This window comes from Sparus aurata, chromosome 22 (genome assembly GCF_900880675.1).
Source record: "Sparus aurata chromosome 22, fSpaAur1.1, whole genome shotgun sequence".
In the NCBI taxonomy this organism is placed as follows: Eukaryota; Metazoa; Chordata; class Actinopteri; order Spariformes; family Sparidae; genus Sparus; species Sparus aurata.
The window spans coordinates 17,212,065-17,239,629 of record NC_044208.1 but is presented as its reverse complement, the minus strand read 5'-3'; the positions used below and the strand labels follow the sequence as shown (position 1 = coordinate 17,239,629).

The 27,565-nt window shown below is 44.2% G+C and overlaps 2 protein-coding genes across 8 annotated transcripts in view; both read left to right on the top strand.

Annotated features, from left to right (window-relative positions):
- The window catches only part of eva1aa (eva-1 homolog A, regulator of programmed cell death a), a 91,638-nt gene that overhangs the window by 43,086 nt on the left and 20,987 nt on the right, over positions 1-27,565 (top strand). Inside the window, exon 1 of one of the 6 annotated variants that reach the window (XM_030404785.1) lies at positions 9,762-10,387. The exons of 4 other annotated variants lie outside the window; for them this stretch is intronic. The gene's annotated coding sequence lies outside the window, so the exon portion shown is untranslated. Of the gene's footprint in view, positions 1-9,761; positions 10,388-27,565 lie in introns of those variants that run through there. One more of the 6 variants, XM_030404783.1, reaches the window with a different exon arrangement.
- Positions 16,846-21,532, top strand: LOC115573802 (uncharacterized). 2 transcript variants are annotated; one of them, XR_003982359.1, is made up of 3 exons: positions 16,846-19,961; positions 20,610-21,088; positions 21,247-21,532. XR_003982359.1 is itself a non-coding variant. In XM_030404775.1 (2 exons), exons 1-2 carry the CDS (start codon positions 19,296-19,298, stop codon positions 20,979-20,981), a joined length of 1,038 nt encoding a protein of 345 aa, XP_030260635.1. In that variant the 5' UTR covers positions 16,846-19,295; the 3' UTR covers positions 20,982-21,532. The 2 variants fall into 2 exon arrangements, 1 of the variants encoding a protein (XP_030260635.1); XM_030404775.1 differs by having other exon boundaries at positions 20,610-21,532.

Here is a 27,565-nt window from a genome sequence, read left to right as displayed (position 1 = left end):
CACATCTAACACACACTACCTGTTTTTACAGCGTCAGATCACGTTGAATTTGGTTTTCCACCAGTAGATATACATTTGAATCACGTGCAAGTTGACTATACATTTGGAAAAAATCATGATCATTTGTTGTTGGTAAATGAAATATGTTGTAATGCTTGTTGTTGGTTGTTGTTCTACACTGCCGAGCACCTATACTTTTCTGGTAAAAGGATTAGGATTGAGAATAAGATGAAAAATGTTCACCAGTGTTCTCCAAAGCCCAAGATGACGTCCTCAAATGTCTTGTTTTATCCCCAACTCAGAGATATTCAGTTGACTGTCATAGCAAAGTAAAGAAACCAGGAAATATGTACATTATGCAGCTAGGATCAGAGAATTTGGCCTTTTTTTTTTATAAAACCAACAGATTGATTCGATTAGTTGATTAGAATAGTTGGCAGTTAATATAATAGCTGACAACTAATCTAGTATTGAATAGTGTTGCAGCTCTAGTTGCATTTATATGCCTTTTGTGTTTGCATGTTAGAGTAGGAGTGTTGTTGTGGATAGATAAGTAGATTAATAAATACACATGATTTGGGGCTTTTTCACAAAGGTGTGATTTTTGTGGTTGTAAAATATGTGAACTCTTTCTCTCAGTGTGTGTATGTGCTTGTGTGTGTGAGTTTCTGTACCACTTAACGTTCAGTGTGTGCTGCCTGAAGGAGGTGTTAACCCACTTAAAGTCTTTACTGTCCCATGATGACCTAAGTGCTATTTTAGGGGCTTTTGCAGCCTGCCAAGAATAAAATAATTTGGGAAATGGCTTTTTATGAGTGCATGTGTGTATGTGAGTGTATGACACACACATGCAGCCATGATGTTTGATTCACAGTATGTGGACTCTCTGTCGGCCCTCAGCTCGCCTGTGATTTATAAAGCCATCAACTCTCCGAGCTCCAGCTTCTTCCTCACACAGCCCCAGGGGCAGACTCGCTCCTCAGCAATAACACAGCAGCAAATGGCCCGGAACCTGCCATTGCTCTCCCAGCAGATCACACACAGTCGGCACAGCCGCCACTGTCAGGCTTCATTTACATCCAGTCCCCCTGGGGGACTGAAGTCCCTCCAGTTTGTTTGTTTATCAGAAAATACTTAAGCCAGGAGTCCGATCATATAGCTCTGAATGTCTCTGAATGTCCACGCATGAAATGAGTTCTGTCTTGCAAATTATTCGTAGCCTAAACTTGCCTTCAGTGCGACTGCTGGAGATTGATGAATTAGCCTGCTCGGGGCGCTTTCTTCAAAAAGCAAAGTTCCACTATAGCTGCTTTGAAGTTTCTTTCTTGAAATGTTGTGTTGGTTATTTTGTCAGGGCTTGACCTGTGCCTTTTGAAGCTGTAGGAATGAAGAACTCAGCCTCTTTGCAACATGTATTCAACCGGTTCTTTGATTAAAAAAAAAGTCAAGTAGGAAGTGGGAAGGCTCCTATTTATATAGCTTCCTAAACCAGACCTAGGAGGCCTGTCCTGCAGTCCTAAAATATCCTTCTTCCTTTTTGCCAACATCTTTCCTCTGCATGGTGAGTGAAGACATACAGCCTGAAGGCGTCCTGCTTCTGTATCTGTGTGTCTTTGTATCGGAAAGCGCAGCTATAACCTTAAACATGATTTAACCAAATATGATTTATGGGCAACCATGCTGATCGAATCATATCCAGAAGAATCCGGTCTCTTCCTCCCCTGAGAGGTATTAAAGCATGAGACTTTATATCAAGATGAGGAGGCCTCTCTCGTAAACGTCCCCTCCAGAGTGTTCACTGCGGTGTAATGGATCACCCGAACAAGCCACACAGCCTCGTCTGAACCAGAGCAGACTTTCGGGGGGGGGGGGGATGAAAGGTTACGGAAAGCTTAATGAACAGGTCTAATTTCTGAAGAGGAAATGGATTAATTGCGGTGCTTAGCTGGTTAACATGGGACACCGGGTTTAGAGACGGGGGGGGCTTGGTGGAGCAGGCGACTCAGGCATTTCCAACCCTGGGGTGGAAACCTCAAAATGGAAATAGAATCCCTCAAAAAAAACCCTAATGAAAGTATAATGAGTCCATGAATTTCCTATATGTGTTTTCAGAGATACTGTAGGTCTACTGCAGCTTTGGGACCGGATGCCAGACTTTCCAAATAATGGGTGCTGGTCCATGTGTCCGAGAGGAATGGGAGAGATATTATCTGTGTTTATTGAGCTTCAAAACTCAAACTCGAGACTCAGCAATCAAGAAACCTTGTCCAGAATTGATTACGGCACCTTCTCCAACCCAAATTGTGCTCAGAAGGAATTATTATAAAGAATCAAATATGACAGACTTCAACATATTTTACTGGTAAAACAAAGGTAACCAGCAGATAACATAAAACTGAAAACATTCTCCTGATAAGTTGGTGTTCCATAGCTTTCCATCATATTGCACAATCATTGTCAGCTTCTGAATACATCAAGGATTTTTATGTCTATGCCATCAAGTTTAAACCTTACCGAAATTGAGGGACCAAGTACATAGGGCGTCCACCGGGGTAATATAAGATGTAATTTCAGGCTATATAAATAAAACTGGCTTGACTTGACTTAAATAACTCTTCGTCCCTCAGCTAACAATAAATGCTCAATAAGGCCTGGAATTCACAGTTGATCCGTCTATGGCACGCTTTCTTCTGTAACTCATGTGGACGTGTCAAAGCACAATGAACAACAGAGTGTTTACACTACTCCCAGCTAAAATGCTGCGATTGCTCAACCGATCAGAATTCTCCAGTTCTACGCTTCAAGCAGGGACTTTTTTGGTGGGTAAAATAATTTCCCGAGAACGTCATTTTGACCCTGGTCCCTGTGGTGAAAATGCAGAATTCTTCCAAAAGGTCCTAGTCCCGCGGGAAAGTTCCTGTGGTGGAAACGGGGCTTTCGTTGAATATCAGAGAGTAACTTGGTATCTGAGAATGATTTTCCTTTATTGTCTAAGCTGCTCTTAAAAATTCATTTCCCTGTCATGTTTTCACCAATTATGTTTTAAACATTTCCTCCATCTTTTCCAGATAGAGCACTGCAGCAGGAGCTTGTTTTGTCCATTTTGGTGAAGTTTACACTGTTGAGGCTGAACTGCCGGGGCTGTCTGAGGTGTGGTCACTGGACTGTGCTACTGGTGTTTTTAATGGACACGATCCGAGCAGTGGAGGCTCTGGCTGCCTACATGTGGCTCAGGGGGGCTGATTTAGTTGTAACAGGGGGAAACTGAGGAAGATAAAGATGTAATTCAGAGGCCTGAGGGTTTCGGATTGTCCCAATCGGTTAAGCAGACACATACACAGGCACATACACATAAATATATGTGCACAAAGATACTTGAGGTACACATGTGGCCGCTGCAGTAAGCCACACGGTCCTGCAGCTCCCCCGCACACATTCATGTCATGTCAGCAGAGGAGTCTGTGGGGAAGATGTTTATTTTGGCCCGGTTGTGTGGAACTGTAGTCCTGCCGGGGCAGGCAGTAGCTGCTGCTGGGCCCCATCAGTCTCCCTTATAGATATCAACTTATAGCTACAGCACATAAGGACACACACACATTTATACTGTGGACAGTGAGGCAAATTAACACTTTAATATGATGCAGACACGTGTAAAAACACTCAGAGCTGTAGCAGTGCATAGTTCATCCATCAAGTTATTCTCTGCTTTTTGTCTCCTGAAAGCCTCTACCTTCATCCACAACCACCATTGAAAATTTAGACCAAAGTTTGGACAATTCAGACCGCTTGTTCCCGTTGGTGGGTTCAGAATATCTATCTGTGAAATGTATGTTGATTTAAATATTAAAGGTGCAATCTGTAAGAACTGACCACTGTCATTTTAAATAAACAGGGGCAGCACCAGAGTAACCACTAACTGCTGCTAACTGTAGCAGACATTAGCTGGCGGCCATATTAACGGGCTCTGGGGGGGTTGTTGGTGTTTTTACACTTGGAACATGGATCTTTCCAGGTATAATGTGACTAGGGTTAAGCTAGTTAGCAACTGCAGTTGATACCCCTGTCAAAATGTTAATTTCTACACATTCTGTGGTTCATTTTGGTAAAGGTTTTTAATGTTTTAAACTAAAATATGATATAATACATATCTCACCTTTAAATATTATAACAATTTCATCATCACTGAGGTCTAATGTTCATCAGGAACCATCCTTAAAGGAAGACCAAAGCAAACAAATGTATGATGATAGATGTGATGTTAGTTATAATTTTTTGATATTTTTTTTTTTCTGCATGATTTTATTTTGAAGGAAAACATTTAAACGGGAGGAAAGATCGGTCAAATCTGATTCTCACGTAGATACAAATTTTCCAAGTCTCCTTAGTTTAAAAGCTTTGATTTGAGACCAGGATAACCTTTCTACCTCAGAAATAACGCTCATTGTAACCAAAGTTATTCACTTTCCCTGAATCATAAAAACCCCAGTGATAAATTGATGTAATATTAACATGCTTTTATTACACTCAGGACTCCCGCTTGCAATTGTAGTCTCAAGAGCCACTTTGTTCATTTATTGAGCACGCTTTAGGAAAACCTTTTACTTTTGCCTCTTAAAACTTAGAGACACTCCAGACTTTTTCCTTCTACCATATGCTGGCTATTCTCTACAGGCTAACCTCTGAATTCCTTAGAAAACTTTCATGACTGCTGCTCGATTTGATAATGTCTTATTGACTATAAACGTATGATTTCATTATCAACTTGGTCGAAGGCGCTTTCAAGATGAAAAAATCCAGTAGAAAACATCTTTGAGGCTCAACACAACTTATTGTGTTCTTTCTTTAAGCCAGCCACGTACATCTCGCTGTACGCTTGACTAAGCTGTCACACCATATACTGTAATGTGTTGAAGCTGCACCTTGGTGGAAACAAAGGATTCTTTGAGTATGGCCGGGTCGGGCGTGGTTCACTACAAACGGCCAAATCCAATTGTACCAGGCGAGTAAGAGTGTCAGTCAAAAGAAAAATGGCCTCACTTAACCCTCAAATACTTCCGTGGTAACGTCACAGGATTCTGGCACTCATCGCATTATTAAACAGTGTATGACCGACTATGCCCATTGGGTAAAACAACCCAAGGACCTGAAAAAGGTATTTTAAAAAACAGCCTTTGACCCAAACGTGATCCGTGGTGTGTCTGTTGTTAGTGAGCGGAGAAGCAAGCAGAAAGGAATGAAGTGGCCCCTCTGAACGCTCCCCAGCCTCGTAACACAAACCTGACTGTGCAGAAACAGCCAGCAGCTGGCACTCTCAGGACCACTGCTGCGGGAAAACACACGGCACGTGACCTCACCTGACCCGTGTGTGTGTGTTGCATTAATAGTCGGTTCAGCCAATGCCCATAAAAGGCTTGAGTTTGGTTGTAGTCTCCTCTGTACTTTACTGAGTTTGGGTGAAGTGGCTGAAAGTCACTCAGGGTGCGGTCTCCAGAGCGGGACGAGCGCGGAGCTTTTTTGGCGGGAACGCACTGTCGCCACGGCAATTTGCTGATGCAAGGGGGTTGTGGTTTTGCCAGCATGTTCAGTCAGCTGATGTCTGTCTCATCGGCCCGCATCGCCTGGTGTCTACTGGCTGTTTGGTGCACACAAGCAAATACAAATCAATCAAACGCTAATTCTGGTAGTTTTCCCTCCTCCAGACACATGCAGACTCAGCTATGAGTCACTCATTACAAATCTAGTGTAATTCCCTGCTGGTGTCACTGGGCCCAGGGGCTAAAATCTGTAAGAAGTTTAATCAGATTATAATGAATCTTGAACAAAAGGTGTTAATTTCCCTTTTAAGTTCTCACAGCTCCTCTGACCCTTTTACCCTTTGTGCTTTCTTCTCTCTCCCCCTCCACCACACACATGACTGACTCAAAGTTTTTTCACCAACATCCTTTTTTTCTTAACCCGGTCCCCTCCGATGTTCTCCATTTCCTCGTCCATGTCACCCTCTGAAGCAGCGAACCTCTGCCTTTCATCTGGCCCCTCTTTCTTGTTTGTCTTCTGTCTCCACACTGTCCACCATTTCCGACCACGCAGACAACGCTAGCCTCGAGGTTAGAGCTGGAAGTTGACTGGTTCATGTCCCTGACTATCTGAGGGGAACAGAAGAGATACCGATTTCACAATGCCTTTGAGCAATCGAGCACCGCAGTGTTTGGTGTCCCTTCGTGTGAGTGTATGTAACACGGTCTAATCTGTAGATAATACTAAAGGCTGCTGCTCTAATTAACAGTGTTATTAACAAAATACACCATTCTTGTTATTGAATTTGGATTAGTTAGAATCAAATCCTTTAAAGTCTTGTTCTTTTATCTGAAAGATAAAGTTTAAAACTCCCTCAATTCCTTAAAATGGAGGCTGCGACTTCTCCAATGCAAGCTCAAACGAAAATGAACACCTGACACGCTCAGGTGGAAAAACAGCCCACTCAAAAAGCAAAATGCATAAAGCTACATGTACTTAAAAACATAAAACATAAACATTTTAAGTTTAGCTTTGAAAATGGATTTGAATTGTATATTGAAATCTCACTGGCTCCACGAGACATTAATCATCCAAAGCATTGGAGTGTAAGTGTCTCAGGAGAGAGGATACAGAGGAGATTAGGTCGACCCAATCATGCGTTGGCTGTAGTAGGCTCTAGGTTGCGCATAGAAGCTCTTATTTAATCAAATTAGTTGTCACTGAAATGACTGCCATCTCAGGATTTCTGGTATAAAAGGAGGGCCAATGTTTCACAAGAGGTTAATCAAGACATAAAAAATAAGAAATAATCAGGACTCTGATGTGTTGCTTATGAAGCGTCTATAATCTGTGCTTGTAAACTGCAGTTTCATTTTAATCATTTTGCCTGTTAGTGTGAAAAAACTTCCACAACACCTGGTATCTCACCACAGTATCCATGACTGATATGAGTTAAACGTGTTCTCAGAACTCAGTCATTTTTCTTTTCTCCTGAGCCAGTGGCACTCTAAAAACAGCCTTTAATGAAAACAGAAAAAGAGAAAAAACTGGAAACGGAAACTAGACTGTGTGTCGGCCAGACGCTTCGGTTCCACTATCTACAGACTGTTTGGTGAAGATGAGGAAGCAGCAACAGAGGGCTGCACTGATACAGACAGAGATAACACAGGTGACTGCAGCCTGATAGGATCAGTGCCAACTCAGTGATGACCTCAGTGCAGCACTTTGAGGAATTCAACATCAGCTGTGTTAAGACGAGCCAAGCCAAGCCACAAGATAAACCTGAGCAGTGGTGAAATGCATGATGTGTCTGTGAAGTTGACTTCAGTGGTTCAAGCAAGAACATTTATGGTTTTTTTTTTACAAATTTTAGATACTTGAGTGTTTCCATTTCATGCCGCTTTACACTTTTACTGACTCACTTTGCAAAAAGATTTGCACACAAAAACGTAATGATTAACCCAAACATATTTTTCTCGTGTATATAAAAATGGTTCAAAAGTAAAAAACAAAATAAAACAACACATACTGCTATTTCATATACATGGATGACATCGTTGGCTAATTCTACATCCTCGACCTTCACATTGAATAAATACATTTGCATAACATCAACAACACTTAAGTTGAGACTTACTAACCTGTCACCAACGTTTGGTGATCCTGATTGCTTAACATCTTGTCTGAATATGTGTCTGATTAAAACATCCAATAGAATTGCATCAGATTGCTCGTTATCCCAGGTTACAAAATAATGCTCCACAGCGTACCGTTCAGCTGGATGTCATATTTTTTTGTAATGTTTAAATATATCATTAACATTAATACCTGTGGCAGAGAGATTGATTTTTTTTTTCTCCATTTTTTAATAGGCTATGCCTTTTTCTGAATTTGTGTGGAGGAATAAAAGATTTGATTACTTCCTCAACCACTGATGACGACTAGCATACAAAGTGAATATATCAGCAATATCAGAGAATAATAACATCATTTGGGAATTTTTTCCAATTTGCAGAAAGGCCCACTGTTTTGCCACCCTCCCTTTATCTTCACTGTGCAGACGGTGTCCTGACAGTAGATAATTAGTGTCTATCATCCCTACTGTCTGGTCTACTGGCTCAGCACTAACCACCCACTCCGGAAAGGCCTCTTTGGGATTGTTGTCGAGGCCGTAGGTCTCTGTATCGCTGGTCTATATGGTAATGCGTGAGAGAGGGCCTCTCTGATGATCATTGGTAGGGTCCGTCACTGCAGTCAAAGCCACTTATGTCCCTGTAACCGTTCCAGCCCCCAACATAGGAAGCGCTTTCCAGAGCGGAGGAATGTTCTGCGTTTGGCTTTAGGCTGTTTGTCTGCTGTAGAAACGTCTGATAATGGGAGCATGCAGTCAAGTTCGTACAGTCGCACAAACACATGTGTACACATGTACAAACATACCTACACACATAAACAACAAGCACGAGTAGATTAGACACTACATGCACAAACTGAATGCAAACACACAAACATCTCCCCCCCCCTCCATCCTGTGGTTTTTTTTGCTTGGCCCGTTTTCCCAAATGAGCAACTGCTTCTTTGTTGGGCTGGAAACTGCAAAATAAGCAAAGCTCTGGACGAGAAGTGGCTGCCAACTTTGTCAGCTTCGCGGAGTCGTAAACTGTGTACACTACTGTTTGTCGTGTCACTGCTCCACGCTCACGGCGAAAACTACTCTTCGCTCTTTTTTTTTGCGATCCATCGTTCTTGTTTTCTCTTGTATGTAGAGTGTGTTGGATCGGAGGAGGTGTGGCGGGGGGGGGGCAGACTAATGCTTTCCAGTCTGTGGCTGGTTTCAGTTTTCCTCCTGCGGTGGACGAGGACAGAGGGAGAGGAAGGGAGAAAGGGAGAGGGGGGAATTAGAGAGGCAGTGTAGGGGGTGGGAACCAAGCGGAGAAATTCCCAGGCCATCTTAAGCTAGAATTATAGTTCTGCAGGATACATTTAAATGTCTCCGTGGATCCGTGTAGAGAGGGGTGTTCTGGGTAACTATAGGTCTCAGAGGCTTGCAGAGAAGTCACTGCACACTCCGCTTTAATATTTCAGCTTTATGTAAAAACAAAATAAAGAGCTCATTCTTATCTTATGTAAACAGTTTTCTTGTTTTTTGAAGATGTGTAGTTCTGATGACAATGGTAGTGACATTATTTCCGAGAGGTGGTCCCTGTTCCGTATCTGGAAGGAAGCGCACACGTGCCAACGCGAAATAACTTCCTGCAAACAATTTCACGCCATTCTACCAACTAAACGTTTTTCGTCTAAATGGTTTCCAAAAATGGATTCCATCGTCATGAAATATGCATATTTGAGTTGCTGTATTGATATACTCACTGTCACAATGTCATTCATTATCTAACCCAAACCCATTATTGCCGTAAAGCAGCCCTGCTTGTTGAATTGCAACACACAGATATTAAAGAGACAGTTGGTGTTATAATGGTTGATCACCCTGTCTGCCTGCTGTGTCCCGGTGTATACGGTGATATTGTACAACCACACTGTGTGCGTTCATCTACGGCAGCCTGGAGCAGCATGTCCCAGCTCTTACACACAACATTCCCAGATTTCCAAAACTGAGCTGAATGAAATTCTCAGGTCATTTCCTGGAGCTGGACTCTTTCTCTTTCTTTTTTTTTCATCTCTCTCTCTCTTTCTCTCTCTCTCTCTTTCTCTCACTCAGTCATTCTCGCTCGCTCGTAGCCCCCTCCTCCTCCTCTTTCGCTCGCTCCTTCCCTCCCCCTTCCCTACCTCTCTTTGACTGCTCACTCACGCAGCAGTGGGCTGTAGAGGTGGACACTACATGTCCCTTCTTCTCTCTCTCTTTCTCTCTCTCTCTATCTTTCCCCCTCTCCCTCCCTCACCACCTCATTCTCTCTCCCTCGCTCTCTCCTGCTGTCACATTCCAGTTGTCTAAAGCCGGGGTTTAACTTTCTCTCCACCCTGAGAGCAGGAAGGAAGGGCAAACTAAAAGAGGAGAAGCACTAGAAAATTTCTGTGGATGAGAAGAAACTCCGTTTGGCTCAGAAGAGAAGTGGGAGTCACCGTCAAGGAGCGTACCTTCTTAAAGGGGCTATTCTTTTTCTTTTTTCCACGCTCCCCTCCTTCTATCTTTTCCCTTTTTTGGGCCGTGCTCTCTCATTCTGGTCGGACCCACGGTGGACTATTCACGTGAGCGCTTGTTTTCACGGCAAAGCTAGTGGCGGGACGAGGAGGAGGAGGAGGAGGAGGAGGAGGAGGGAGCAGTGTTTGACAAGCCAGACAGCCGCACACAAACACACGCTCGGAGAGAAAGTTACCGCCTGGATCCCCTGAGGATTTTCCATTCAGCAATGTGTGTGTAAGTGTCACCTCGTCTTCTGCCCGGACACGCTGTTAGATCTCTCTCCGTGTTGCGGGGACTCACGTTGTTATTTGAGAAGCGGGACCACCGCTCCTGTTTTCTGTCTGAAGTTTTGGATGTTGAAGAATCATTTCTCTGCATGTTCAATCCATCATCAGGCTGTTTTTGCCTTCTGCTTGTTGTTGGGAAGTTTAAATGGCTCACCTTGTGTTGCTCTCAGGAATGTCATTGCTGTTTCAGCTCTTGGCTGCAGAGGTTGTGAGAACGCACAAGGAGATGTATTGGTGTGACTTTGTGTTTCATTATTTGGAAGTTGGATTGCAGTGAAATATTAGGGAGGGTTCAAGCGTTCACTGCATGAGATCACCTAGATAAGACATGCACATGACTACAGTGATACCTGACACACCCCACTCAGTATCAGTTTTTTTTCGTGTATGTGTGTGTGTTTCCATAGATGGTCAGTGTTTTGCCTGATGATCTGCAGACAGGCAGGAGTCTGATGCCACTGTAAATAACCACAGGGGGCATAATACATTAAAACCAACAGGGGCAGCGAGTCGTTCAAACACGGCGAATACTGTTGCTGACTCAGAGCAGGCAGCAGCGATGAGCTCACAGCAAAGATGTCACTTATCTCCAAAACCCTATGACACCCGTTCTTTGAACACTTGTTTTGATTATCTGCCGGATCGATATCTCGATTAATCAGTTCATTGTTTGGTCTGTGGACTTTCAAAAAGCTGTTTCTCACAGCCCGAGGTGACGTCTAGAAAATCTCTTGTTATGTCTGACCCAAAAAACCCAAGATATACCAAGATATTGAGTAAATTATGAAACAGATACAGCAGAGAAAAACAGCTTTTTGCTCATATCGCTCAAGTGATTTTCAAAATAGTTTCTCTAATTTTCTCCAAATCGTCTTATCAGGTAATCATAGAATGGTTGGATCTTTTTCCTGGTCCTACTGGCCTGAGACTATTTGGTGATTTCAAAATTGTGCGTGCATATTAACACGGGGTTCACTGCACATATCTATTATACGTGTAGGGTCGAATAATACAGTCAGATATTGATATAAATGTTTTTTCACTTCTGCAGTCACGTTAATTGTCAGGTGACCCTTCTGTACAGGTACTTGTCAGGCTTTTTTCTGCGCTGGTCACGAAATGTCACACGGGGGACATAAATGTTCATGGGAGCATGATCTAGAGTTTAGACTCCACTGTAATTCTGTCTAGCACCTAGTGTTCAAAATGTTTGGATGTGACTGCAGCTAGCTGACTGCTGCAATGAAACAGCCTTGATTCCATCCACGTTGTATGGTGAAATCTATATCACATATACTGACATTCTTCAAGTGCTGTAGTCTTCTTCTTCTTTTTAATCTTCTTCTTCTCTTTTCTTTGTCTTCTTCTCTTTTCTTCATCTTCTTCTTCTTCTTCTTGTTCCTCCTCCTCTATTATTGCTGTATGACCATGACCACTTCATCTTATCGGTTATTTGAACATCTGGTGAGATTTCTTCATTGCTTTAGTTAATCTGAGTTTAGTTGTGTTTGTCTGTAAAATTGCAAATTAATGAGAACATTCAGCTCGTAAAAGATTCACAAGAGATTTGGTATTTCAGTAAATTGAGTTTATCGTCACCAAAGAATCTGTAAAACGAGATGAACCAGCGCAATCAGCCACGATCGCCTCCTTTCATCTGATGCTGAACTCGAAACATGTTTCCGTGTTTGGTCCACATGCGCAATCGCAGCGACGGCTCCCGCATTTCAGCACGTGTTTTCCCCACAGAAGCCCTCCTTTAGCCCAACACAACAGCCGTTCTTTACCCCCACCGCTGCGTGCGTGACACCTGAACACACACGTCACCCCTCGTAAACAGGAACGAGTAGCCGCCTTGCAGCAGACAATGGCGCAGTCAGTTCCTGGGCACCGAAGTGACAAAATTGCTTCGATGGCTTCCAAATGGTGTGCGTGTATGCGTTTTCTTCCTGTCTGTTGCGAACATGTGTACAGAGTAGTGCTCCTGAGACTCCGACTGTGTGAGTTAGTTTTGATGTGTGCACGCGTCCACACCTACCTCTCCCCGTCAACCTGGTTTCCCTCTAATTGACGCGCTGCTGCTCCCCTTTAGCGCCAGTGTGCAGTGCCGGCCTCGGTCCCTCCCAAACCACAAGGGACTCTTTGTTTGTAATTTATGAATTAGTGTGTGGTTTGGGTTACGAGAAGAAAGGGAAGGCCAGCGAGCTGAATGACGGCACAGGAACAGGAAGAGGAGTGAGCCCAGCCTGCCCGCTCACTTCAGCGCCCATTTTAATTAGCTGGATTGTTAAACGCGCTTTTGTTTATTATTCCAGATTAGCGGTCGGGGCTTCCTTTGGTGATGGAGAGGGGGAGATTGAGACGAGAGTAGTAATAATTGAACGATTCTCTGTTTTTCTTTTTCTCCCTCTTTTTGCGCCTCCTCGTGCAGAGACGTGACATCATGTTTGACAGTCCCGTGATAATCGGTGTCAATCTGTGTCCGGCCGTCAGATAAGGCGGCTGCTCAGTTGTGAAAACAGAAAAATCTGATGTTCCCTTCTCTCTCTGCATCTTTATAACTTCGCACAGCCTCCCACTCCCCCTTTTTGGAACGCTCTTTCCGCCATCCATTGGCTTCCTTTTGCTCTTTTTCATCAAGTGGTTTTATTTACTTTGTCTAGTCTGAATGGAACCTGGCGCTGTACTAAGCTTTGGCCTGGTTCTCTCACAGAAAAGCAAAAGCCCTCTTTCCTTTCCAGCCCCGGCCTTTTTTCTCTGCCCTTGATTTGATTTTTATCCTTTTCTTCTCTGTTCTCTGTTTTTCGAAGCCCAGCATGCATTCCTAATGGCTTCAGTTCTCCGAGAGGGGTGTTTTCTTTTTTTTTCCTTCCGTCCTACTGCCCTTCCTTCCTTCCTTCCTTCCTTCTTTCCTTTTCCAAAAAGTAAAAGTCATTTTGAAGTGCATGGGGAGAGTGAGGGGGGTCTCTTGATAGCCAAAACAGATGTGCCCCGCCAAACACCACAAAAAAAACTTCCTGGCATCCAACAAGCAGCTGCTTGCAGGAGGTACTGGGGTTCTCCTGTCCCCCATATCCCACTCTTTACTTTCCCCCACCACCACCTCAGTAATACCTATACATCCTCATACCATACCTTCTCTACTCTCCATCATAGCTGCAAGAGACCCCCCCATCTCAGTTATTCTACGCCATAGATAGGCTTCCAAAAAACAGAGCCCTTTACTCTCTAGTCCATCGACCAAATTCTGACTTTATTTCCTTCTCCCAGAGGAGAAGTGTTTTTCACTCCTCTGATGTCTGTGTTATTGCCCGGACCGGTCCCGGATTGAGAGATTTGAGGAGCCTCATAGCTGTGGGGAGTCATTTATCTCCCAGTGAGGTTTGTGGGGGTAAGTCCCCTGGATCTTGCTAGATTTAAAAGGTCAGCGAGGTGGGAGAGACAGAAAAAACAGTAACAGGCTGTGCACGTGTACAGACACATGAATATCCCAAACACACACTTGAAGTGTTAATACAGTTCTTCCATTGTTGTTCAATTTTCTTGCCCCCCTCACTGGAAAATGTGTTTTGCTTGTTTATTTACCGTTAGAGTTGAGTACTTGCAGGGTTTTTACATTGCTCAAGGTTTGTTTCTTTCTACATGTATGTTCGGAACCAAGCACAGTGTTCGTTTACGATAACTTTTGACTAGAGAACCCCTGCATCAAGCGCTGGCTTACATGCAGTTGAATTGTCTATTTGCAAGATGCCGTTTGAAAGTGCGTACGTGGAATGTCTAAAATGTGTGTTTGATGCTTTGATATATGATCAATGGTTGGAGACCAAACCAGTGCACCTTTAAGATGAGAATTAACTTTTCAGTAAAGAACACCGTGTGTCTAGTAAAGGAATAAACAGCAGCTGTACATCCATAGTTTCTGAAAAGTAATTGTTTATCTTTAGATATTGTATATCTAGTAACTTTCGTTTGTGTAATTTGTTCAATGTTGCAGTGACAACAAGCTGATACAGTGTATTGGTAGCTGCCTTGTCCAGTTATCCAGAAGGCATGTGTGTGTCCAGCTCATGCTCAGGTCTGTTGGATATGTGGACAGAATGCCAAAGAGCCTCTTGAATGCCTTTATTCAGCCTTCTGCCTCTTTAGTTGCCCTTTAGTGAGCCATGCTCACCCAGGAAAAATTAATTTTCTCTTCGATGCACCCTGGTCAGGGTGAAGGACGCTGCACTTCTGACTGTGTATGTGTCTGTATATGTGTGTGTGTGTGTGTGTGTGTGTGTGTGTGTGCGTGCGTGTGTGTGTGTTTTCCTGGATATGCTGGCCTTAGGAGAACCTTCACAGTAGTCCAGTTAATTAAACCAGAGCATTGCAGCGTGAGGAGAGCAGAAAAAGGCCAGTGTTCAGGCGCATACCAAGTGTGTGTGTTCACGTCAGTGTTTTGCCAAAGGTGTGTATGTTTGCTCACTTGCCTGTCCAGCCGGGTTTGTGTGTGTGTGAGACGTGGGTGAACTAGTATCTGCCAACGACTGAGACTGTTTTAAGCTGCTCGGGGAGGAAGATGGATGGTGTTTGTCAGTGCAATTTACACTCAAGGTCGAGACATTTTGAAAGTCAGCGAATGAGTTTACGTTTCTCTGACAGCTGCCAAGATGCTGTGACTATCTACACAGTGTCCGTACACATTGATACAAACAGGACTGTATATGGATATGTAATGTATATATGAATATATGAAATAACTCAAGAAACACAATTTGAAGACTAAATCCCTCTTTAAATCTCTCACTCAAAAATCTAAAAGACACATTCGCTTCTTACCTGTGTGACGACCCTCCCTGCTCTCTCTCTCCCTCTGACATCAGCAGGGTCGTCAGCAGCATTGGCACCACCTGGGCTGTGAGAGTCTGGGTGCCTTTATCTCTCTCCTGGAGCTCAGTCTTCTCTTGCTCTCCTCCCAGAGACACCTTGTTCAGCTTTTGTTTGGCATTTTGGTTTCTGTACATCCTTCTTACAGCATTACACATACACACACACTTCTCCACTCATGCATTCACCTACACCACTGATTCCACTGACTACACACGCCATGATTAGTTTAGGTTACTTTTTAAGTTACTTTGTCTTCAATAAATAATTAGTTAATTGTTTCACGTGTGCATCTCCTTGCTTTGTCATGGCCGTGCGGCCCGGTTTGTGACAATTGGGGGCTCGTCCGGTTTTACTTTGCTTTGTTGGAGGCCGGTGATTGGTGGCCCTTTTGAGGTAGGGTTTTGTTTGTTTTTTTGTTTTTGCGTTTGGGAGATGCATTTTTGATTTGGTTGTTTGGTTTGGTTTGATTGTTGTTTCAGTTTGGGGAGTCTTTTTGTCATGCAGCCTCAGGTGTTGGCCTGAGTGGGCAGGTGTGGACTGTCAGCTGTGATTGCATGGTCTTCTAGTGTAATAGATCTTGGCTTTTGTGGAGTTTCCCTGGTTAGGTTGAGCAATGTGGTCCATTTTGGCTCATTGGTTTTTTTTGTTTTAGTTTGTTATTTTTGTGTGGTGTGCGGTTGGAGCAGTGGTCTCGGGGACACATCCACAACCAGTAGGTGAGTAACCAGCGTGCTGGGGACTTAACTCGGTTGTCGGTTTGAGTGTTTAAATAACCCACCGCTAATCTGCATGAAGACTAGGCATAGTGAGTTAGATTAGTTTTGGATAGGCAGTTTAGTTAGAGGGGGACTTCACATTAGTCTCAGGGACATTTCTAATGTCTTTTTGTTACACTGGATGACCTTTGAATCACTGTTTGGTTGTTTTCTTCTGCCAGTTGCATTGTTTTGTCTTTTGGGCCTGGTGTATTTGTAGCTCACTATGGCAGGTATAGAGGATTTTGTTGCTTCGCCGTGTGAGGAGTTTTTGGATGGTTGTACTAAAGATCAGCTGTTGAAAGTTGCTGAGAGTTATGACATTGATTTGAGTGGCCTAAGTGATAAACGTAAAGGTAATGTTAAGTCTCTGGTGAAGATGCAGTTGATTGGTAAAGGGGTGCTGGTGGTTAAACGGGGAGAGTCTGGTGAGCCACAGGCAGCACAGTCCTTTAAGGTTCCATCAGGTAATTTAACATTTGAGCAGCAAAAAGAACTGCTGTTGTTACAGCTAGCTCATGAGAAGGACAAACAAAAGATGGAGATGGAAAGGCAAAGGTTGGAGTTTGAGAAGCAAGTTGCAATTGAACGCTTGCGACGTGAGACAGAGCAGGCGAAGATAGACTTGCAGGCTACTAGGCTGGGGTTAGTCAAAGAGGGTAAACTGTCTGGAGAGGTTTTGCAAGGGGGGGATGGTTCATCTTCACCATCAAAGTCCCCTGACATGGTCAGTTGTCTGCGTCTCCTGCCTAAATTCAACCAAAAAAAGATCCGGATGTGTTTTTTTCTTTGTTTGAGCGGCTGGCAGAGGCAAGAGGCTGGTCAGATTCTGACCAAACATTGCTGCTGCAGTGCGTGTTGTCAGGGAAAGCACAGGAGGCGTATGCATCTTTGGGCGGTGACCTCACATATAAGTCAGTCAAGGCTGCTGTACTAAAGGCGTATGAGTTGGTCCCAGAGGCGTATCGCCAGCGTTTTAGGACATGGGAGAAGAGGGCTAATCAGTCACATATGGAGTTTGTAAGGGAGCTAACTAATCATTTCAATCGTTGGTGTGTAGCCTCAAGTGTTGATAACTTTGAGGGATTGTGCAATTTGGTCATCCTTGAGCAATTTAAAGACACTCTGCCCAGTCGGGTTGCCACATATCTTAATGAGCGCAAGGTTACAACTGCTGCTGAGGCTGCAGGGCTGGCTGATGAGTATGTGATTGTTCATAAGGGCAGGCCTGGTGAGCCTCGAAGGGAGCCTGTTGGGCGAAAGGAGGGTGGTAGATCACCTGTTCGTTTTGGCATTTCCTCAGGTAAGGGGTTCCAGGCAGCACCTCAGAATGGAGAGGATGTCTGTAACTATTGCCGTGAGGCAGGTCATTGGAAGTCGGACTGCCCAATGCTAAAAGCTAAAAAGCAGCATGCTGGAGGCGGGCGTGTAAAACCAGCTGCCCTGGCTGCGAGTGTTTCAGGCCCTGTGGATGTGGGGGCGTGGCAACGTAACTGGGGGGAATCTGGCCTGACTGGTGCCATTGACGAGTCCTATCTGCCTTTCATTTCAGATGGGTTTGTATCACTGGTTGGTAGTGACACTCAAGTGCCTGTTAAGATTTTAAGAGACACGGGTGCTTTTGATTCATATGTTTTGGAATCTGTTTTGTGTTTTTCTGAGAAGACTGATACTGGTGACAAGATCCTTATGCGAGGAATGGGCTTGGATGTAGTGCCTGTCCCAGTGCATAAGATGAACTTGGACTGTGAACTGGGGCAGCGTGAGGTTCTGATGGGTGTGAGACCAGCATTGCCTATAGAGGGGGTTGATATAATTCTGGGCAACGATCTGGCCGGCAGTCGGGTTTGGGCTAAGTGTTCACCACCCCCAGCAGTCTCTCTTTCTCCTTCAGGGGAAAAACAGCCTGAAAGGGTAGGGCGCCTTCCAGTAGTCTCCCTCTCTCCTTCGGGGCCAGAACATCCTGATGAAAGTGCAGTGCACTTTCCGCAAGTTTTTTCTGCATGTGTAGTTACGCGGGCAATGAGTTGTGCTGAGTCCAAGGGGACAGATGGGAAGAGGGATACTGTTTTGCCATTTTTGCCTGATTTTCCTTTGTCTGTATCCCACAGTGAACTGCAGAGTGAACAGAGAGCTGACCAATCATTGGATGAGTTGTTTGGGTCTGTGCTGACACCCTGTGAGCTGAAAAGTGTTGCCAGCGGGTACTTTCTCCAGGATGGGATCTTGGTGAGAAAGTGGATGCCCCATGGGGAGGATTTTGTTGGGGATCCCATCTTTCAAGTGGTTGTTCCATTAAAATTTCGTGGTTTGGTGTTAAAGTTGGCCCATGATGGGTCAGGGCATCTGGGTGTCCATAAAACCTATGACAGGATTTTGCGTCATTTCTTCTGGCCACGACTTAAAAAGGATGTTTCTCTTCACATTAAAAACTGTAGTACTTGTCAGCTAACTGGAAAGCCGAATCAGGTCATTAAACCAGCTCCACTGCAGTCGATTCCAGCTATCAGTCAGCCATTTGAGTACCTGCTCATTGATTGTGTGGGGCCGTTGCCCAAGGCCAGGTCTGGTTGTAAGTATTTGCTGTCAGTAATGTGTCAGAGTACCAGGTACCCAGCAGCTTATCCTTTGCGTACCATTACAGCAAGAGCTGTGGTTAGGGCCCTGACACAGTTTGTTTCTGTTTTTGGCATCCCTAGAGTGATCCAAAGTGACCAGGGATCTAATTGTTCCTCCCATCTGTTGGGCCAAGTGTTAAAACTCCTGGGAATTGGGCACAACCAATCTTCAGCTTATCACGCTCAGAGCCAAGGCGCTCTGGAGCGTTTTCATCAAACACTTAAATCACTTTTGCGGGCGTATTGTACTGAGCTTGATGGTGACTGGGAAGATGGGCTCCCCTGGTTGCTTTTAGCTGCACGGGAGGTAGTGCAAGAAAGCACAGGGTTTAGCCCAAATGATTTGGTGTTTGGGCATACTGTACGGGGTCCACTGTCTGTGTTTAAGGATGGATGGAAGGGGTCAGATCCACCCACTAACTTAATTGACTATGTCAATGGGTTTAGGCATAGGCTATACACTGCTGGGGAGCTGGCAAAGCAAATGTTGGCTACATCCCAGGCTAAAATGAAGAAGCAGTATGATCGTAGAGCTGAGCTGCGTGAGTTTAGTGAGGGCGATCGAGTTTTGGCTCTGTGTCCATTGGTGAGTTAACCCTTCCAGGCCAAGTTTATGGGACCTTATACAGTGGTAAAACGTGTTTCAGATCTAAACTATTTGATTTCCACCCCTGGTCGGAGGAAGTCAGTTAAACTGTTTCATGTGAATCTGCTTAAGCCCTACTATGCTCACTCTCCCAGTGCATCCGTTGCTGATCAGCAGGGGTCAGTGGCAGTGAGTCCTGCTTTGGTAGTTGGTACAGTGGGAGGGGTTTTAGGTGAGTGTCTTGATGGTGTTCTTGAGCCTGATGAGGGGGTGCTGTCGGGCCGGTTGAAAAATTCAGAGACCTTGAAGAATCTTAAAGGGTTGGATGGTCATTTGCCAGAAGAATACGCCCTGGAATTTGAAGAGTTGATTTTGAAATACCCTTGTTTGTTTGGTGACGTGCCGTCCTGCACCGACTGGGCCGAACATGACATTGATGTGGGTGAGACACTGCCTATCCGTCAGCATTTTTATAGAGTTTCTCCTGAGAAGCGTAAATATTTGGATGCTGAGGTTAAATATATGCTTGAAAATAACATTGCTGTGCCTTCCTTTTCAAGCTGGGCTTCTCCTTGCCTTTTAGTGCCTAAGAGTGATGGAACACCTAGGTTTTGCTCAGACTTCAGGAAGGTCAACAAAGTGACAAAGCCAGACTCCTTTCCACTGCCTCGCATGGAGGATTGTGTAGACCAGGTGGGTGCTGCCAGATACGTCACTAAATTTGATCTGCTGAAGGGCTACTGGCAGGTGCCCTTGTCCAAACGAGCACAAGAAGTGGCAGCTTTTATCACTCCTTCTGGACTGTATTCTTATCAGGTGATGCCATTTGGGTTGCAGAACGCACCAGCCACGTTTCAACGCCTTATGAATCGTGTGGTGGCTGGGCTGACTGGGTGTGCAGTTTATGTAGACGATTTGGTGGTCTACAGTGACTCTTGGTGTTCTCACATGCAGCGGGTTAGGGCACTGTTTGATCGGCTGGCCGAGGCGAAGCTCACAGTAAACCTAGCTAAGTGTGAGTTGGCTCATGCTACTGTGACTTACCTGGGTCGGGTGGTGGGGCAGGTGGCTCCTGTGCGTGCCAAAGTGTTGGCAATTGAGAAATTTCCACAGCCTATGACGAAGAAAGAGCTCATGAGATTTCTGGGGCTGGTTGGATATTATCGGTGCTTCTGTAGGAACTTTTCATCTGTGGTGGCACCACTCACTGACTTGCTGAAGGCCAGGGCTCAGTTTGTTTGGTCAACAGAGTGCCAGGAGGCTTTTAGTAATGTCAAGTGTCTTTTGTGTTCTGCACCAGTGCTGGCTGCACCCCGTTTTGACTGTTCTTTTGTTTTACAGGTTGATGCAAGCCATGTAGGAGCAGGAGCGGTGTTGGTGCAGGCAGATGAGCAGGGAGTTGACAGACCAGTCAGTTTTTTTTCTAAGAAGTTTAACCGACACCAGGTTAACTACTCTGTGGTTGAGAAGGAGGCCCTGGCCTTGGTCTGGGCCCTGCAGCACTTTGCGGTTTATGTGGAGTCTGGTGTGGCACCTGTTGTGGTCTACACAGACCACAATCCACTAACTTTTTTACATTCTTTGCGGTGCCCCAATCAAAGGCTGATTAGGTGGTCGCTGTTCCTGCAGTCTTGTAATCTGGATATCCGACACATTAAGGGCCGTGATAATGTTGTTGCAGATGCACTGTCTCGGGCTCCAGTGATGGAGTAGGAACTTGTTCACCTTCTGTTCTTCCTTCCCCTCCGTATCAATTGAAATTGGCCCTTATAGGTTGGGATGTTGCTGTTTTGGGGAATGGATGTTGGAACTGGCAGATTGTAAGTATGCTGCAATTATTGTAGTATTTGATTATGTAGTTCTCACTTTGGTATCATGTTTTATGTATTATGTTGTGACGGAGATCCTGTGAGGACCCCCCGTCTTATGGGGGGGGGTGTGACGACCCTCCCTGCTCTCTCTCTCCCTCTGACATCAGCAGGGTCGTCAGCAGCATTGGCACCACCTGGGCTGTGAGAGTCTGGGTGCCTTTATCTCTCTCCTGGAGCTCAGTCTTCTCTTGCTCTCCTCCCAGAGACACCTTGTTCAGCTTTTGTTTGGCATTTTGGTTTCTGTACATCCTTCTTACAGCATTACACATACACACACACTTCTCCACTCATGCATTCACCTACACCACTGATTCCACTGACTACACACGCCATGATTAGTTTAGGTTACTTTTTAAGTTACTTTGTCTTCAATAAATAATTAGTTAATTGTTTCACGTGTGCATCTCCTTGCTTTGTCATGGCCGTGCGGCCCGGTTTGTGACAATTGGGGGCTCGTCCGGTTTTACTTTGCTTTGTTGGAGGCCGGTGATTGGTGGCCCTTTTGAGGTAGGGTTTTGTTTGTTTTTTTGCGTTTGGGAGATGCATTTTTGATTTGGTTGTTTGGTTTGGTTTGATTGTTGTTTCAGTTTGGGGAGTCTTTTTGTCATGCAGCCTCAGGTGTTGGCCTGAGTGGGCAGGTGTGGACTGTCAGCTGTGATTGCATGGTCTTCTAGTGTAATAGATCTTGGCTTTTGTGGAGTTACCCTGGTTAGGTTGAGCAATGTGGTCCATTTTGGCTCATTGGTTTTTTTTGTTTTAGTTTGTTATTTTTGTGTGGTGTGCGGTTGGAGCAGTGGTCTCGGGGACACATCCACAACCAGTAGGTGAGTAACCAGCGTGCTGGGGACTTAACTCGGTTGTCGGTTTGAGTGTTTAAATAACCCACCGCTAATCTGCATGAAGACTAGGCATAGTGAGTTAGATTAGTTTTGGATAGGCAGTTTAGTTAGAGGGGGACTTCACATTAGTGCTATTTATCCGTCTAGATCTCATTTTGGTGTGAGCTGCCAAGTTTTGGAGATCAGTCACAGAGACGTCTGTCTTCTTTCAAATATAACGGAACTGAATAAGACTCAGTTTTGTGAGTGCTCGAAGCTAAAATAAATACACATGAAATCGTGATCCTGTTACTCCAGATAATCCACAGACCTTGTCTTGAGCAGCTTCATGTCGAAACTGTTTTCTACCTACCGAACTACACCTACCGGCAGATATTTTGTGTTTCCAACATGCAGACTTTACTTACGATGTTGTTTTGTACAAATTTGCAAGTGCGCCGGGTAGATGTGCTGATCCGGTGCACCTTTTGATCAGCTATGTATCGAACAACAAGCTTCCTCCACATTCAGCTCATATAAGTACTTTTGATGTTCGGGTGAACTGTCTCTTTAAGATGTGTTTTTTGCCAGTCAGTGCCAGTGTGTTGGTTCTTGCCATCCTAGCGTATGTTACTGTTGGATTCGGTGTGAGGAATAATGTCAGAGGCAGTAATGCTGCAGTTCTCCTCATAGGGACTGGCATGGAGTCGCATGTGGTGTGTTTTTACAGCCCTCTCTTCGCCTTCCCCTCTCCTCCCTCTCGGCTCACCCTGCCTCACCCCTATTAAACTCAATTTGTTCTGAAAAGCGAGGATCGCTATGGGTCCTGAGACATGTGCTGCATGGGCACAAGAAGGCAGAGAAAGTTGATTTAAAGAAGGATTTAGTGGCATCGTGGGTAAAAGAAGCTGAAACAGACATTTTCAAGTAGACAATCATTCAAATATAGTTTGAATGAGCCGTAGTTGGTATGTTTTGGATCGCATAACAACTTCCAGTACTTTTTACGGCCTAAATGGATTGAGAGAGGGGAAAAAAAAGAGACACAAGGAGACAGAGCACTTAGGTTTTTTTTTATGTTTTGGCTTAGTTGGTACCTTACAAGAAGTCTGGAGATTTTCAAAAAGCCCAAACACTCCTCAACAGTCCACCGAGACTTCCAATAAAGGCTGAAATGTTATACAGCAGGATTACAGGGTGCAAATTTAACGAAGACTCCAAGTCTCAATGAGGAGACTTTGGGAGGAGGTTTCAATCTAAACATGTGTTTCAAGTCGACCCACGTTTGGTAGGTTTCAATCTACAGTAAACATGTGTTCCGTGTTGCCTTGGCCTTAGTAGTTTTATCGCTGCTGTATTTCAGGTTTTAGAAATTAGCAGACATGCTTAATGATGTCTGTAGATTTTACAGCCCGGGGTTTTTGAATGAAGCATTAAATGACTGGCTGCAGATGTGAAGCAGGTTTTCAGATGAAGGAAGAACATCTGCTGTGATTTGTGTAAGTGATTTCTAAAAAAGCAGCTTTTAGGGATGACTTTTATCTCATTACTGTCTTCAAGACAGACAACTTCAAGATTTGCAATTTGCTTATAAAGCAAATAACTGCTGATGTATGCTTTGAGGTATACAAAGAATTGTTATGTACAGTATAAGAGGGGCAATGACTGTAAAACATGTTTAGTTAACAATTGATCGGTCAAATTTAATCGATTAACCTTCAAATGTTTCGGAGTTCCTGACTGATAACCTTTAGAGTCTGTGGACATCACAAGATCTGACATGGTCTCGGCATGAGAAGTTTTACGAGGATAAAGATCTGAGATTGGAGATTTCAGAAAACACAGGACATAGGGCTCAAGTAAACATGTGATGGATCACGACCTCCAGCAGTTCGGGTCATTCCACTTATCAATGCGTTCTATGTGGAGGGCGGCCTTACTCAAGACAATATTGATCCCTGATTGCTGCTTTCAGGGTCAAAGGTTATCTGTCATTAGCAGCCAATGGGTCAGTCCAGTGCACTAAGCAAAGGTCAGGAGGTTGTTTGGAGGAAGTAAACTTTATCTGTTGAATGTGCTGGATAGTGTTCAGGTATCAGTGATCTGGGCAACTTTTTGCTTTTCCTATATAGTTTTCTATTCTTCCAGTCAGAACTCAAGAAATTCCAAAAGCTCTATTTTAAGACTAATTATCACTGGGACAGTATCCCAGGGTCCAAAAATATGCTATTTCATTTTTTTGTCCCCAACCATCTGGTGACCACTAGATAACACACAACCCTCTTCGGGATGCCAGGTTGAGAATCAATTAAATGAAGGTTGCTATCTCTATCTAACTCAATAATTATATTAGTCAGATGGCAGAAGAAACACAAGATTTCAGTCAATCAGACAGGTTTTAAACAAAACTCTACATTAGCCAAACTTAGTTGAAAGACTAATGACAGCCAAACTGTGACATAACAGTCTTCCACGTCACATGGGGACTGTTTCTTGCAATACAGTTGCACTCACACAAGTTTTACTTCCAAATAAAGTTGTTAACATAATTTGTCAACTCACTTGAAACTTTTGAAGCTTTTATCACGATTTATTCTCTTTCTCCTACACTTTAAATGTAGCCCGTACCATATATTTGTAGTGCTAATGTGAAACACAGCACTTGATAGCGATATTATTCCCTGAATGCTTAAAATATATTCTCACCCGTTGGGATGTGTCCTGTCTTAAATAGCCTGCAGGCTGTGTGTCCCAGCTTAGTCCAGTACAGTAGAACCATGCTGGGCTGTTATTTGAAAAACTCCCCGAGAACTCCATCACTCTGATCTCGAGCCAGAGCCCACTGATCTAGCCTCCAAACACCACCACGGCCTCAGTCTTCCTCTGCCCTCCAACCAAGGATGAAGGGATGATGGAGGGAGAGAAAGAGGGAGGGAAGCATTCTCTCTGGCCTTCTTTGGCATGCTTTTTTCTGCTTTTTCTCCCCCAGCAGGCCATCTGTTTCCTGTCTGCAACATGACACCGGTGCCCGACTGGGTTCTGGTTCTCTTGAGGTGTGTGTGTGTGTGTGTGTACTATTGTAGGATTTCTGATTAGCTGCTATGCTAATGCAGCTAGTCATTTATTTTGGTACAAAGTGGCCCATGTGCTCTCATGTGATTCAAGTGTGATATAGTGGACACGCTTGCCCCCAAAGTGTGGGAACCGCTGACTTCTGTATCATTGATTCATATTGAGAGTTCTCATTGGCTGATGTGATGTGGTAATGCATTATGTTATGTCCCAGACAGTCTTTTTCCACACTTGTTTGTATGGAAGAGTGTGGAGTAATGTTCTTTGTGTCTGTTACGTAATGAAAAATACTAAAGAAGCGGGCAGAGGATTAACCACAATATATAAAGTCTTGAAACTTGCCTAATTAGGTTTGGTAAAAGTGGCTGTTCTGTCCGACCAGTGATCGGTCTTGTGTACTCTTGAGGAGGGGGCCGTCTCTGTTTGGAGCTTGGCTTTTCTCCACTAATAACAGTAATGGAGCTGTCTGCGTGAACCTGGTTAATCCCCACTCTCTTATTTCACTTGCTCTGTAGAACAGCAGAAGAGGTAAAATGAAAGTCATTTAGCTTCGTTGTCTGTTCTGTTGCCGTTTTAAGCGGAAAGCTGGCATCTTGGCATCACAAGTCAGCCAGAAAATAAGACAAATCTTATCCAAACGTAGCCTCTGTTCTCAGTAGATCTCTGTCTTCTTCTCTCTGTCAGATGGGGATTTTCCACCCGTAGGCTCACACTGAAACGCTGGACGTCTCTCTCCGCCAGTGTGTTTGTTTTTAATCGATGTGCATAATGACGTTCGTCAGCGAAAGCGAAGCCAGACCTCCAAGTTGTGTTTGTTTTGCGAGGGCCACTGTGGATCCAGGCCTCCGTAGGTTTGGCTGCAGCCCGAGCCAAACCAGCCAGATTTTAGGATGCTACTATTATGCTATCCAAAATTTTGGTTGCCTGCTGATGGAAGCAAACACTGTACTCTGCGGTGCCAGATCCACTGGAAGTGCGGGGAGGAGAAGAAGTTGTTTTCCAATGGACTGACCAGCTCTTTTCATGACATATAAGAAAGCCGCTTTTTGTTCTTTAGACATCATACATATAGGTGGAGTCAGCTTACATTTGTGGTCTCTGATATTGTGTTTGTTACAGATTCATTTAATAACAGTTTGACAACAAAGAACAAAAATTCAGAGAGTGAAACTGTAGACATGTCAGAACAAAGGTTGCAATAACTACATGTGATTTCTTGCCTGATAAAAGTACAAAGAGTTTATAAGGACCCACAGACCCCTCTGTAGAAATGTTACAGACAACCACATGCTCTATGTTTTGATCACAAGATTTTTTCTACACTTTCCCTCGCCTAATAAAACGCCTGTCAACGTTAATATGGCTGTTGCCCTATAAAGGTCACGGCTGATGAATTCATGGGTGGTCCTTTTAATCTAGAATCTGACTCCTCGCGACGTTGGCACATTCTCCGCCCTGCAAGAAACGGCTTCAAAATGTGCTACTTGAAATCGCTTTGATGACATGAAAAGTTATTCATCAGCATAAATGTACTGGCAGATATTTTGTGGGAGATTTCTGCATTTTAGAAAAAAATAGCTTGATTGATTCCACACTCATGTTTAAAGAGTAACTATGTAGCTGGAGCCAGGAGACAGTTAACTAAGCTTAGCATGGGGACTGGAAACAGGGGGGAAACTGGCTGCATAGATCTGGCCACAGGTAACAAAATCTGCCCATCGACAACACTAAAGCTTTATTAATTAAACATTATACCAGGCTCCAAGATGTGACTGTTTTGGTGGCACATGCACCCAGAAATCTGTCATATGCAACTCACCATTTTCATTGATATTTAGCATGTCAGATTCAAAAGAATAAATGTTTCAGTTTGCCATTTGACGGAGGGTTATGAACCACTTTTTCTTGGCAGGGAGCGGTAACTTCCTGGAGTCTCTAATCTAAACCTTCAGCAAGACACCAACTGAGCTCATTTTCCAAAATGTCCAACAACACCTTTATTTCTGACATGCATGTTCCTCATCTTTCTCCCCTCCACTTATCATTTGTATTCCTCGCGCTACACTTAACGTATCGTAATTTGACATAATAGACACAAATATTTCAGAGTGTTTGGTTTAAAGCTGATCTGTTTGCGTCACCTTCAGAGGGAAAGCCATAATTTTTCTCCCTTGCTCCTTCAATTTCCATCCCTCCCGCTCTTACTTCCTGTCTTCCCCCGTCTCACGATTGAATATATGTGCTCGAAAGGTGTCCTGCTTAATGTGTGTGTGAGTTAAAGTGCCAAGTGGTGACCCTGTGTGTCAGTGTGTGCTTGTGCGAGTCTGCCTTATGTCAAATCTGCACCGAACCCCCCACGGCAATGTAATGTGAAAAAGGACACAACGGCCGCAGATCGAATTGCATTTTCTAACTCTATAAGTCGCGGTTAGCTCGCTGTCGGAGGGTTTCTACAGCCGTTCGATACCGGAAGGATTTACAGCACAGCTGGAATGAAAATACTGTAGGCCGCATCCGGGATTGAGAAGACAGACCT

Excerpts from the sequence above, each read along its gene's own strand:
- LOC115573802 (XM_030404775.1), top strand. The coding sequence starts at position 19,296 with ATGGGACCTTATACAGTGGTAAAACGTGTTTCAGATCTAAACTATTTG. Across the intron at positions 19,962-20,609 it reads TGGAGGATTGTGTAGACCAG|GTTGATGCAAGCCATGTAGG; the intron begins GTGGGTGCTGCC and ends TTTGTTTTACAG.